General features: G+C 43.0%; 1 protein-coding gene across 1 annotated transcript in view; it reads right to left on the bottom strand.

Moving 5' to 3' along the window:
- The window catches only part of ank3a (ankyrin 3a), a gene marked incomplete at its 5' end in the record, with an annotated part of 156,669 nt that overhangs the window by 64,239 nt on the left and 78,761 nt on the right, over positions 1 to 13,669 (bottom strand). Inside the window, 7 exons of the mRNA XM_083650518.1 lie at positions 6,547 to 6,645; positions 8,854 to 9,051; positions 9,222 to 9,320; positions 9,766 to 9,864; positions 11,272 to 11,370; positions 11,887 to 12,084; positions 13,026 to 13,124. Of these exons, the coding sequence (XP_083506644.1) occupies positions 6,547 to 6,645; positions 8,854 to 9,051; positions 9,222 to 9,320; positions 9,766 to 9,864; positions 11,272 to 11,370; positions 11,887 to 12,084; positions 13,026 to 13,124 (891 nt within the window). The remainder of the gene's footprint in view (positions 1 to 6,546; positions 6,646 to 8,853; positions 9,052 to 9,221; positions 9,321 to 9,765; positions 9,865 to 11,271; positions 11,371 to 11,886; positions 12,085 to 13,025; positions 13,125 to 13,669) is intronic.

Here is a 13,669-nt window from a genome sequence, read left to right as displayed (position 1 = left end):
GATGTGTTGCTACAGTGTAACAGACAGTGTACTGTATGTATGGGCTATGTGATGTGTTGCTACAGTGTAACAGACAGTGTACTGTATGTATGGGCTATGTGATGTGTTGCTACCGTGTAACAGACAGCATACTGTATGTATGGGCTATGTGATGTGTTGCTACAGTGTAACAGACAGTGTACTGTATGTATGGGCTATGTGATGTGTTGCTACCGTGTAACAGACAGCGTACTGTATGTATGGGCTCTGACATGTGTTGCTACAGTGTAACAGACAGTGTACTGTATGTATGGGCTCTGACATGTGTTGCTACAGTGTAACAGACAGTGTACTGTATGTATGGGCTCTGACATGTGTTGCTACAGTGTAACAGACAGTGTACTGTATGTATGGGCTCTGACATGTGTTGCTACAGTGTAACAGACAGTGTACTGTATGTATGGGCTATGTGATGTGTTGCTACAGTGTAACAGACAGTGTACTGTATGTATGGGCTATGTGATGTGTTGCTACAGTGTAACAGACAGTGTACTGTATGTATGGGCTATGTGATGTGTTGCTACAGTGTAACAGACAGTGTACTGTATGTATGGGCTATGTGATGTGTTGCTACAGTGTAACAGACAGTGTACTGTATGTATGGGCTCTGACATGTGTTGCTACAGTGTAACAGACAGCGTATGTATGGGCTCTGACATGTGTTGCTACAGTGTAACAGACAGCGTATGTATGGGCTCTGACATGTGTTGCTACCGTGTAACAGACAGCGTATGTATGGGCTATGTGATGTGTTGCTACAGTGTAACAGACAGTGTACTGTATGTATGGGCTCTGACATGTGTTGCTACCGTGTAACAGACAGCGTATGTATGGGCTATGTGATGTGTTGCTACAGTGTAACAGACAGTGTACTGTATGTATGGGCTATGTGATGTGTTGCTACAGTGTAACAGACAGTGTACTGTATGTATGGGCTATGTGATGTGTTGCTACAGTGTAACAGACAGTGTACTGTATGTATGGGCTATGTGATGTGTTGCTACAGTGTAACAGACAGTGTACTGTATGTATGGGCTCTGACATGTGTTGCTACAGTGTAACAGACAGTGTACTGTATGTATGGGCTCTGACATGTGTTGCTACAGTGTAACAGACAGCGTATGTATGGGCTATGTGATGTGTTGCTACAGTGTAACAGACAGTGTACTGTATGTATGGGCTATGACATGTGTTGCTACAGTGTAACAGACAGTGTACTGTATGTATGGAATCTGACATGTGTTGCTACAGTGTAACAGACAGTGTACTGTATGTATGGGCTCTGACATGTGTTGCTACAGTGTAACAGACAGTGTACTGTATGTATCAGCTATGTGATGTGTTGCTACAGTGTAACAGACAGTGTACTGTATGTATGGGCTCTGACATGTGTTGCTACAGTGTAACAGACAGTGTACTGTATGTATCGGCTATGCGATGTGTTGCTACCATGTAACAGACAGTGTACTGTATGTATGGGCTCTGACATGTGTTGCTACAGTGTAACAGACAGTGTATGTATCGGCTATGTGATGTGTTGCTACCGTGTAACAGACAGTGTACTGTATGTATCGGCTATGTGATGTGTTGCTACCATGTAACAGACAGTGTACTGTATGTATGGGCTATGTGATGTGTTGCTACAGTGTAACAGACAGTGTACTGTATGTATGGGCTCTGACATGTGTTGCTACAGTGTAACAGACAGTGTATGTATCGGCTATGTGATGTGTTGCTACCGTGTAACAGACAGTGTACTGTATGTATCGGCTATGTGATGTGTTGCTACAGTGTAACAGACAGTGTACTGTATGTATCGGCTATGTGATGTGTTGCTACCGTGTAACAGATAGTGTACTGTATGTATCGGCTATGTGATGGGTTGCTACAGTGTAACAGATAGTGTACTGTATGTATCGGCTATGTGATGGGTTGCTACAGTGTAACAGTGTACTGTATGTATCGGCTATGTGATGTGTTGCTACCGTGTAACAGATAGTGTACTGTATGTATGGGCTATGTGATGTGTTGCTACCGTGTAACAGATAGTGTACTGTATGTATCGGCTATGTGATGTGTTGCTACCGTGTAACAGATAGTGTACTGTATGTATGGGCTATGTGATGTGTTGCTACCGTGTAACAGATAGTGTACTGTATGTATCGGCTATGTGATGTGTTGCTACCGTGTAACAGATAGTGTACTGTATGTATCGGCTATGTGATGTGTTGCTACAGTGTAACAGTGTACTGTATGTATCGGCTATGTTATGGGTTGCTACAGTGTAACAGTGTACTGTATGTATCGGCTATGTGATGTGTTGCTACAGTGTAACAGACAGTGTACTGTATGTATCGGCTATGTGATGTGTTGCTACCGTGTAACAGACAGTGTACTGTATGTATCGGCTATGTGATGTGTTGCTACCGTGTAACAGATAGTGTACTGTATGTATCGGCTATGTGATGGGTTGCTACAGTGTAACAGTGTACTGTATGTATGGGCTATGTGATGTGTTGCTACAGTGTAACAGTGTACTGTATGTATGGGCTATGTGATGTGTTGCTACAGTGTAACAGTGTACTGTATGTATGGGCTCTGACATGTGTTGCTACAGTGTAACAGTGTACTGTATGTATCGGCTATGTGATGTGTTGCTACAGTGTAACAGGCAGTGTACTGTATGTATCGGCTATGTGATGTGTTGCTACAGTGTAACAGTGTACTGTATGTATCGGCTATGTGATGTGTTGCTACCGTGTAACAGATAGTGTACTGTATGTATCGGCTATGTGATGGGTTGCTACAGTGTAACAGTGTACTGTATGTATGGGCTATGTGATGTGTTGCTACAGTGTAACAGTGTACTGTATGTATCGGCTATGTGATGTGTTGCTACAGCGTCCTCTCCTGGATTCGCTACCAGGCTTGATGAGGCAAATTGGGGGGTACGAGAGAGAGAGATGGGGAGAGAGAGAGAGAGAGAGAGAGAGAGAGAGAGGGAGAGAGAGAAAGAAAAAGCAGCAGGATTTCTCCGGATGTTGTGTCGAGGTGGGACCTGGGTTTAGCTCGATTTCTTTGGTGAAAATCCGTTAGCCAGGAAACCAAATGAATGTGGCTTTGTGCTCTTCTCTGGGAGGACTTCTTGTTATTAAACAGTAATAAAGGCCTGATTTGGCTTTTTTGTTCAGACTCAGCTTTACAATGGGACTGATTTGAGCGTGACACCGCCAAGCAGAGTAGAAGCTTCATTATCATACCTGACTGCCATTATGATAAATGCTCTCAGATGGTGGGATACACACACACACACACACACACGCACACACACACATGCACGCACAAACACGCACGCACACAAACACACATACACGCACGCACACACTGCGCTAACACCATAATCGGTAACAGTACGCTTGTCCTAAGTGTTGATGTATGTGTGCGGGTGTGTGCGCGTGCGGGTGTGTGCACGTGCGCGTGTATGTATACAAATGCATTTGTCTGCGTGTGCGTGTGGAGGTGGAATGAGTGCATGTCATCGAGGGAATAAAAGCAAATCTGCCCAGAAGGTTTTTGTAACAGGACAAGCATCTGTTGGCTGCTTCGTCCTGGGATACGTCCTAACCCTGCCCTGCACACACACAAACACACACACACACACATGATGATGTCCAGCTGCAGCTTGGAAAACACCGTTCCAAAAGGGATCTGCTGACTTTCTTTGAGACAAGCTGGATAAGGCTGGGTGACAGAATGGCCTGTAATATGATGAATGGTCACAATATCTGAAAGACGTACTCATTTGTCCCATCTGGTGGCCAATCACGCTTCAGCAGACTGGTTGACTGTTAAATCCAAAAGTAAATACCGTAAATTCCGGACTATAAGCCGCGGCTTTTTTCCCGTTTTTTGGCCTTTTTTGGCCCCTGCGGCTTATATAACGGTGCGGCTTATCTATGGATTTTTTCCAAAAAAAAAAAAAAAAAAAAAAAAAAATCTCTCTTTTTTAGCACTCTTTCTAACTATAAATCCACTTCTGTTTTAATTTCCTCTCTTGCCCTCTTTTCACCACACCGCGGACACTGTGTGCACTGTAAAAAACAACACAGGTGGTGTTGTGTTATGTTCTTTTGTTGAAATGTTAATAAATGGGAGCTTCCTCAAACAGCCATCTCTTTCCCGACAATCCCCTCTGTGCATGAACCCTTACATATGGTAATTTAATGTTAGTCCAACGGTTGGCTCGTTTTTACATTCGCGCGGATGGGGTTTTGACATTTTTGGTGGTCTGAGGCTAAAAGTGTGCTCAGGTCTTTTTTTCTGTGTGTTTTACAAAAGTCTCCCTCTCACCATGTTAGAACACTTCGTGGCCTCCTGTAGCGAAAATACTCACAGGTTTACTGTTGGCGGTTGTTGCATGGACCGCAAATTCTCATTGACTTCCATTATAACATACTTTTTTGGGACCTCCAGCCATTGAAAAAAAAAATGCACTCACATTATGTTTTTATTCTATCATCCTGGACCAAACACCTTGAAATTTGACCTTGAAATAGAATTTTGTGGTTGGCTGAAAATTTGGGGGAATTACATGGCCTCAAAGTCCATTGCATAGTTTTCCCATTGGTTTCAATGTTAATTTTGAACAAAAACAACACTTTTTTTAGGACCTCCAGCTTTTTTCCCCAAAAAAGATTATTTCCCTGATGTTACACATCTCACCTTGAGTCAAGGCTTGTAATTACTAGTTTCTATTGTGTTTCGCTATTTCCCCCTATTCCCCCAGTTTTGGCACAACAACCAATTACATGCAGTTTTCATGAAATGTACAGGAAATTGATCTGTATGCCGAACATGGGAAAATATTCAAAAGCAGAATTTTACAGTGCACACTACTAATTTGAAGCCTTTAGACCAGGATAGATGCTGGACTAAAGCTCATTTGTGTTTTTTGGGGAAAAAGTCTGGAAGTCCTAAACAGGCACTTTTTGCTTTTTTGGCTCAAATCATGCAGTAAATATGAAAACCACTGATGATGTCACAATGTCTATGAATGTCATCAGTGACATCATTAGTGACCAAAAACATCTTACGACATCACCGATGATAATCTGATTACAAAAGTAATCTGATTACAAAAGTAATCTGATTACAATGAGTAATCTGATTACAAAAGTAATCTGAATTTACAGATAGAAATTACATTGTATACTGAATGTTGCTGCCAATCTTTGACCTATCCCAGGCTATGAAATCCCCCCCTTGAAAAATCCACTTTGCATTTATGGGAACAAAAATTTATGGGAAATTGTGTTTTTACTGTACTTTTACTGTACTTACAGTACTACTGGACACTGGCATTTGAGGGGTTAAAGTTCTGACTAAGTATGAAATGTTGGTACACATAATGAGGGATGAAGTTACCAATGAATAAAAAAAATATATAAAAAATGTTTGGGAAAGAATTAATAATAATCTTATTAATTATTCATATTTTGGGTAATTGCTTGGACCAACAATAAAATGAGTTATAAAAAGATAGCAGGGTACAAGGGTTAAAAAAAAAAAAAAAAAAAAAAAATACCATTAAAACACCCGCGGCTTATAGTCCGGTGCGGCTTATATATGTAAAAAAAACAGTCAACTTTGCACGTGCGGCTTATACACCGGTGCGCCTTATAGTCCGGAATTTACGGTAGCTTTTATGATATGAAGCTTACCCCTTTGATGGCTTTCAGATTTTTTCCCCTTATGGTCTGTATTTTGTTATGTTGTCTCCTGTTTGCTGTAATTTGTTTCCGATCAAAAACTAAAATCTCCTGACTCTGTCATTGGTGCTGAGATTTACTTTTCCAAGCTCTTCTCTAATACATGACCCTTATATGCTCACGGGTATTTACTATTTAGTTGCTTGTAATGATAATCCACGGAATTGAAGTTGATTCTCCTGATACACTCACTGTCAGTCTGCTCTGGGTAAGAGCGTCATAATGCTCAAAATGTGCAATGTAAATGTAGTGCTGTGTCTTCGCAACATGCTCCTCTCTCCTCAGACAGATCCTCATCTGAAAACAGATCAGATCAGATCAGATCAGATCAGATCTAACAGCATCAGATGCTGTTAGAGATTGAGAGTGACTCGAGGGGACAGCTTCCTGCTTCCACATTGACGCCAATGCGGGAGCAGCAAAAACTGCAATTCCTCGAATGGCCACTCGAGGCTGGCTGCAGGTTTGTGCAGTGATCGTGCAGCTCGCCGATCAGGGACTAATAGCAGGTGGCTCTGTGGGAAACCCGTGGTCTCGCGCCGTCTCGGGCGAGCTGCGCGGAAACCAAGATGGCAGCGGCCCAAATGCCAAACTGGAGGCTTCAAAACGTGAGTCCACAAACCAATGAGTGATGTCATACTCAGTCCGTCCATCTCTATCTACAGTCTATGGAGTGACTCTCTACACTACAGTGTGCTGTGACTCCCTCCCCCCCCGCTCCTCTCTTCAGACTTCTCACCTTTCCGGCAGCATCGGGTGCAGCTCTCTTCTGTAGGAGCAGACTGGCCACCTCCATCTTGCCGTACTTTGCCGCCACATGCAGGGGACTGAACCCTTTCTGTTGAACACAGCAGGAGACACGTGACATCATCAACACGAGACAGAGAGGAAACATGGAGACGCTGGAACCCAGTTTTGCAGGTAGTTTTGAGATTTTCAGCGATTTGGTTACTTTCATCTCCGTTGGTGCGTCACGGTGAATAATTATTTTCATAAAACAAAAGGAAATCACAAAAAGTGTGGACCAAAGCAGCTCAAAAGGCAATAGTATACAAAATGAAAAAAGGTTGAGCTACTTGGAGTTTTTAAGGCAATATTTAATACGAAGTAATATATCTGTGTACAAGCAGTTACAAAACAGAATATATCTTCAGATGATCTTCACATGAAGATATATTCTGTTTTGTAACTGCTTGTACACAGATATATTACTTCGTATTAAATATTGCCTTAAAAACTCCAAGTAGCTCCACCTTTTTTCATTTTGCATAAAACAAAAGGGAAAGTATTTATTTTGATGGTTTTGGTGGAATGCCACTGTAGAAAATGGAATGTGGTGGAATGTTTAAAGCCGTTTTCTCATGGTTTACTTTTTAGACATATAACATTAAAATACTCATTAAGATACTTAATATAAAATTAATATAAAGTTGTATATAGGACAGAGTTTCAAATCTATGAAAATATATATTATGTCAATGTCTTTGCATGGCCATCACTAAAAGGTCATGGAACTGCCCAAACCTTCAGCAGCATAGCGTGTCTGTGTTTTAGTTTCCATGCTCCTTTAAGTAAATCATTATACTTGATCACCACATTGGATATGTTTGCAGAAGGTAACACATAGTTGTTAAGAATTACTCTGAATTAACCTGCATTTAAATTCATATTATGATATACTATCATTTTTAACTTGTAAACATAATGCATTTAAACATAAAATTGTATTATAGAAACACCCACACATATTTCTCATTCATGAATGCATCATCTTTTTACAGTATGAAGGATGGTGATGGCTTCGGTGTCACTTTACAGTATGTGACACCCTGACAAAAAATATGCCACCAGGCCCATATTTCCTAACGTATTCCACACCTATTAATAGCTGTTGTATAATGTGATCGCGTTAATCTTGGCATCCTCCCCGTGTGTATACAAAGATATTTGAGGACATTAGGTCATATTTTCCAGGAGGAGGTGGGACTTGTACAGATTTAAATCCCATTCCACACATTGAAACACTTGACCTCATTTGTCACACTCATAATAATACAGTCAAGGCAAGTGCGCACTTCAATTATGTATTTGTGTCATAAGCAATAAAACTGGGTCAATTCCCCTCCCCTTCCCAATTCCTTGTTTCCCAGATTGGTATGACATCATTTGCCCGAACAGCTGACTCAGGTGACGTCCCCAAAGATGCAGAGAGAGAGAGAGAGAGAGAGAGAGAGAGAAACAGAAAGGGAGAGAGAGAGAGAGAGCGAAACAGAGAGAGAGAGAGAGAGAGAGAGAGAGAGAGAGAGCACAGGCACCATGGGGTTTACCCTCGATTAATCTAGCGGTCACCTTCAAGGACGCCCCCCAGCAACATACTGTGTCGCACACACATGAACACACGTAGTAGACGACACGCGTGCGCAAACCAATTCCATAAAGTGTATTCGACGTCTCTCTTTGACCTTGGTCTGTGCGAAAATTAGTGACATTATCTATAGCCATGGTTTATCGAATGGCTGGGGAAAAAAACCTCCTGCGCTATATAGGAATATTAGAATAGTCTGAAATTACTGAGCCAAGACTAACACCCGCACTGACCTGAATGTGACCACTGTAAAATACATATGACCTTGCTGCCGTGACAGAAGCTAACATGGTTGCTATGTCCGGGATACAGATGAAAATGACATATTGTAAACCCAACTGTATGAAAGCATTGGTTATAACTACAGAGAGCTGCAACAAACTGTGACTAATAAAATATGAAAGGTTGACCACCACGGATGCTACTGCAAAACAGAGACCAGTGCCCACCAGTGGAGATAAACGGCACTGTTATGACTGGACATTCACATTCTCAGTGGGATGCTCAGTTCTCCACCAGTGAAAAAGAGAGAGAGAGAGAGAGAGAGAGAGAGAGATGCACATTCTACCATGCATTCATGTCCTGTGTAAGTATTTGCTGTGAATTTACTTATTTTTACTTATTCGTATTCTTATTAATTTACTTACGTTTGTAATAAAATCACCGCTAAACTTCACTCACCTTAGTGGAGGAGGAGAGCGAGGCTCCGTTCTCCAGCAGCAGTGCAGCAACGTCCTGGTGTCCTTCGCGGGCGGCCAGGTGGAGGGGGGTGTAGCCTGAGGTGGTGGCGGCGTTGGCAGAGGCACCTCGCTGCAGCAGCTGTTGGACGATGTCTGCCTTACCCAGCCGACTGGAGATGTGCAATGCCGTCTGGTCGTCCTGAGGAGAGCGAGGAACACTTCTGAACATGTGTTTTTATTTCTGTAAATGTAGTTTTATGTTGCGTAGGTTGTGTGTGTTCTGGGCTAGTATTTCATCATCTTTTACCCCCCCCCCCCGCACCTCTCCACTATAGAGATATTGATCATGAGGCTCAGTGTTCTTCTAACCTTGGATTTGGTCTCCACCTTGGCTCCGTTCTGGAGCAGGTATCGGACTACGTCTGCCTGGCCCGCCCTGGCTGCCATGTGGAGAGCCGTCTCACCTCTCTGGAAGACACAAAAATGGTTGCCGATGTTAGCTTTAGACATAGCATAACAGGTAGCTGTAAAAGGATGTGATTATGTAAGCAGAAACATCTAACTTGCATATTGATAGTATCCTGCAAAAATATTTTTGTTGTTGTTGTCAAAGGCTCTTTTCAAGAATTCAGACAAACTAGATGCCATTGTTACCAATGTATTTTTTATAGTTTTTCTTTTTTTATATATATATATTAAAGATGAATGTTTTGAAACCTGATAATAAAATTATTTTCATAGATAGTGGGGAACAAGCAATTACTTCTGGTGAAAAAGACAACATTGAAAAAACAAAAAACAAAGACAATGTTTTTGTAATACACTGGCAGCAGTATAGGAGGACATAGTGAATGTGACTGAATAATCTCTCGGGGAACAGGAAAGAAAACAGATGGTTTGGTTGTCCACCTACCACGTTGGTGGTGTTGGGCGATGCTCCGTGGTGCGTCAGGGAGTTGACGATGTTCTCATGGCCCATGAAGGCCGCCACATGGATGGGCGTCAGGCCAGACTGCCGAGAAACACATAATGATATCCACCATGAAACCAAGCCCTATGCAAAACTTGGCTCTCTGAATTATATACACACACACACACACACACACACACACACACACACACACACACACACACACACACACACACACATATGGGCCTATTTGAAAAGGCATCTACAACATATTAAAGGTACATTCAGTGATGTTTTTGTGTTAAAATAAGTGTTAAATGTCTATTCTATATTCTGATAGCAATCACTGAAATAGAGTGTTTGGTTAGTGACTTGAAACCCCCAACCCCCCCGCTGTCCTCTATCTCTCTCCTGTAGCCTTGCATGCAGCTTCCTTCAATCATGGCCACCTAATCATCCCTCGTTACTTAATTGGCACATTCAGTCCTCAACTCTCCACTGTGATAGGCTGATGTGTGGTGAGCGTTCTGGTGCAAACTGGCTGCCGTGCATCACCCAGGTGGGTGCTGCTACGCATCGGTGGTGGATGAGTTGAGTTCCCTCCCCCTCCCTCCCCTGATATGTGAAGCGCTTTGAGTGTCTTGAAAGATGCTATATAAATCCAATCAATTATTATTATTATTATTATTATTATTATTATTATTATTATTATTATTATTATTATTATTATTATCATCTCTGCAACCGTAACTCCGTGACTCACGGATGGCGGCGTTGGATTCGGGGTGAAAAAATACATAATAGTCCTTTATAGACATCGCGATCTGACCTTCCATTTCCCAGAAAATGTCAACTTTTCTCTGATTGGATAGTTTGAAGTCGGCTCCAATTTTTATCCAATCAGAGAAAAGTTTTCTGGGAAACGGAAGGTCGGATCGCGATGCCCATAAAGGACTATTATGTATTTTTTCACCACGAATCCTCACGTCACCAGGCTCTCTCTCAAAGGAGAAGAGCCTGGTGCCCATTAGTGACAGCCAGCGGTCTTCTCCTCTAAGACCCGCCCCCAGTGGTGTTTCCGCTTTGTCACCCATATAAAGATGGTTTTATATGGTGTTGGTTCATTTGATTGTTGTAGCTACATAGCTAGATAAGATAAGACGCATCACATTTATTTAAATTACTATGACGCCCTGTGTTCAGAGCAGAATTGTTTTTTGGAGCACAAAGCCATTATCTGCCGGAAGACCATGACGCTACGCTTTTGGCGCCAGACTACCGGTAACAACGTACAGAATCTCCTCCGCCACTTGATAATGTATGGCACAGCCGAAAATAGTTTAATTCTGCGGGGTTTACTGTGCATAGTCAAACCCTTTTGGGATGCTAGATGGTATAGAGTGGAGGAGAGGAGAGGAGAGGAGAGGAGAGGAGAGGAGAGGAGAGGAGAGGAGAGGAGAGGAGAGGAGAGGAGAGGAGAGTAAAGTGCAGTCCAGTCCGGTGCAGTACCTCAGTGACAGCCTGGATGGACGCTCCGTGTTTCAGCAGCAGCTCCATCACTTTGACTCGGTTCTTCTTGCAGGCGATATGAAGTGGTGTGAACCCGTTCTGCACACAGACAAAACACAAACACCTCTGTCTAACACCAACACAGCAGGATCTCCACTGAGATCTTCAAAACACAAACACCTCCGTCTAACACCAACACAGCAGGATCTCCACTCATATCTTCAGCACTCACACCCTTCAAGAAATTGTTTCTGCGGCAAATGATGGCAATCAGTTGGCCGTAACTGGGGTGAAAGTTTAAACGGAGGCAGTCATCTGTTCAACCGTTTCACACCACAGTTGTTACCACAGTTTCTCTTTTTTCAGAAGACCTCGGCATCACCACACCCACAGTCACCACACAACAAGAAGACATACTCAGCCGTGGACTTCCCACCTCCACAAAGCTCCTATGACTTATCAGGTGTTACTTTTAAACTTAAGACTTCATCTTATAGTCTTAATTTTAGATTAAAATATCAGCTATCGGCAACTTTAGTCTGAAAATATGAGTATTGCTTTCGGCCTTCAAAAACCCATATCAGTCAAACCCTAGTGTCCCAGGTGTATTCCTACCAGGGCCTTGGCGTTGGGGTTGGCCTTCTTGTCCACGATGAGCTTGGCCACCTTGTAGTGGCCACAGTGTGCGGCGACGTGCAGCGCCGTCAGGTAGTCGTTGGTGACGTCGTCCACCGGCACGTCGTTCTGGAGCAGCAGCTGCACGCAGTTGAGGTGGTCGCCCTGAGTGGCCATGTGGAGCGGCGACAGGCCATTCTATAGTGGGGGAGAGGGGGAGAGAAAGAGAGGGAGAGAGCGAGACCGAGGAAAGAAACACAGAGAGAGAGAGACAGAAAGCCGGACAAACACACACGCAGACGGGACACGTAGAAAGATGGATGGACAGACCATAGATGGACAGACAGACACACAGGTACCGTAGTTAGGGCGTGACCATGCGCTGCACGGAAATACTGCGAAGGAAGTTATGGAGAAGGGTTACAGGAGCATTGTTATAAATGAGGCCATTACAACAATGTCTATTGCGTTACACTGGTCGTCCTGTGCGGTCAACCTGTAGGCCTACAGTACGCAGCGGAGACGTGGCTGTTCTGGGGGAGGTCGCACAAACGTTATGGAGACAATGCGACAAACACTACAGCAACAAGAACAGAACAGCTTATCTGACTGGGTTACACATCATGTCAAATGGCTATGTGTGGTGAAGAAACTTATTGTAGAGAAATTATCCTATGAGAATATTTAGAATTACAGCTAGGTTGACACTGAGTGCGTTTACATGCACACTAATAAACTGTTTATGAGCGGATTTCTAGAGTTACCTGATTATTCAAGTCTCATGTAAACAGCATCCTTTATCGGATAAAGGCCGTTATCAGTTTATGAGAAAACCGATAAACACACCTAGGTTACTGCTGAGTCATCAGGTTTATTCTATTTACTAAGTGCATGTAAACGCGGAAATCAGATTATTGCCAGTTACCTGATTATTCAGTTATCCGTTATTCTATTCTATTCTATTCTATTTCTATTCTATTCTATTCTATTCTATCGTATCCTATTGTAGTCTGGCCTATTATATTCTAAGTCAGCCAATGATAATGGGAAAACATGACTATTTATGACCTGAGACCTTCCCTGTCCTAATCTAAATAAAGCAGTTCGTCCTGAAAGCGGGCGAGCAGACCATTAGCTACCTTGGTCTTGGACAGGATGGGCGCTCCTCGGTCCAGTAGGATTTCCACCACCTGCTCGTGACCGCTCCTCGCCCCACAGTGGAGAGGTGTCAGACCGTCCTGGAGAAGGAGAGACGGAGAGCGGAGAGAGGACAGGGATGAATCATGGTAAAATATCTAAATCCTCATCATCCCGACATTTTCTAAAATGTCCTGAGGTGAAATAAAGCTATAGAGACACTGCATGAAATAGGCCACGCCCATCACGGGGGAAAGCTCTCCGTTCACTTCCACACACCAGCATCATTTTCCTTGAATTAAACATAGCTAAAAGCTGTTGTGTGGTGGGGCTGCGCAGACAACAAATGTAAAAAATCGCCAATTAAAGTTTTTTTGTACTCCCGAGCAAAACAAGGAAGCCATTGAGAATTGGCGAGAAGAAAAATGTGGATCTAGCAGTCAAGGAAGTAAGTTGGAGTGTTCATCTTCCGTATATATGATCTTTGTGTGCAACACATGACATAGGAGAACGCCAGGATTGGGGGGGGAGTTTTTGTTTCCCCCCGTTTTGGGCGTGGTTTCCGCAGTGTCTCTATAGAGAGGCAATGTTGCGGTTTAAAATAACGTGTAACAAAGAGAATGTTGAGTGATGCAAAGAGAATGGG

The sequence above is a fragment of the Poromitra crassiceps genome (assembly GCF_964638095.1).
Source record: "Poromitra crassiceps genome assembly, chromosome: 14".
Classification (NCBI taxonomy): Eukaryota; Metazoa; Chordata; class Actinopteri; order Beryciformes; family Melamphaidae; genus Poromitra; species Poromitra crassiceps.
This window is presented reverse-complemented; position numbering and strand designations above follow the sequence as displayed.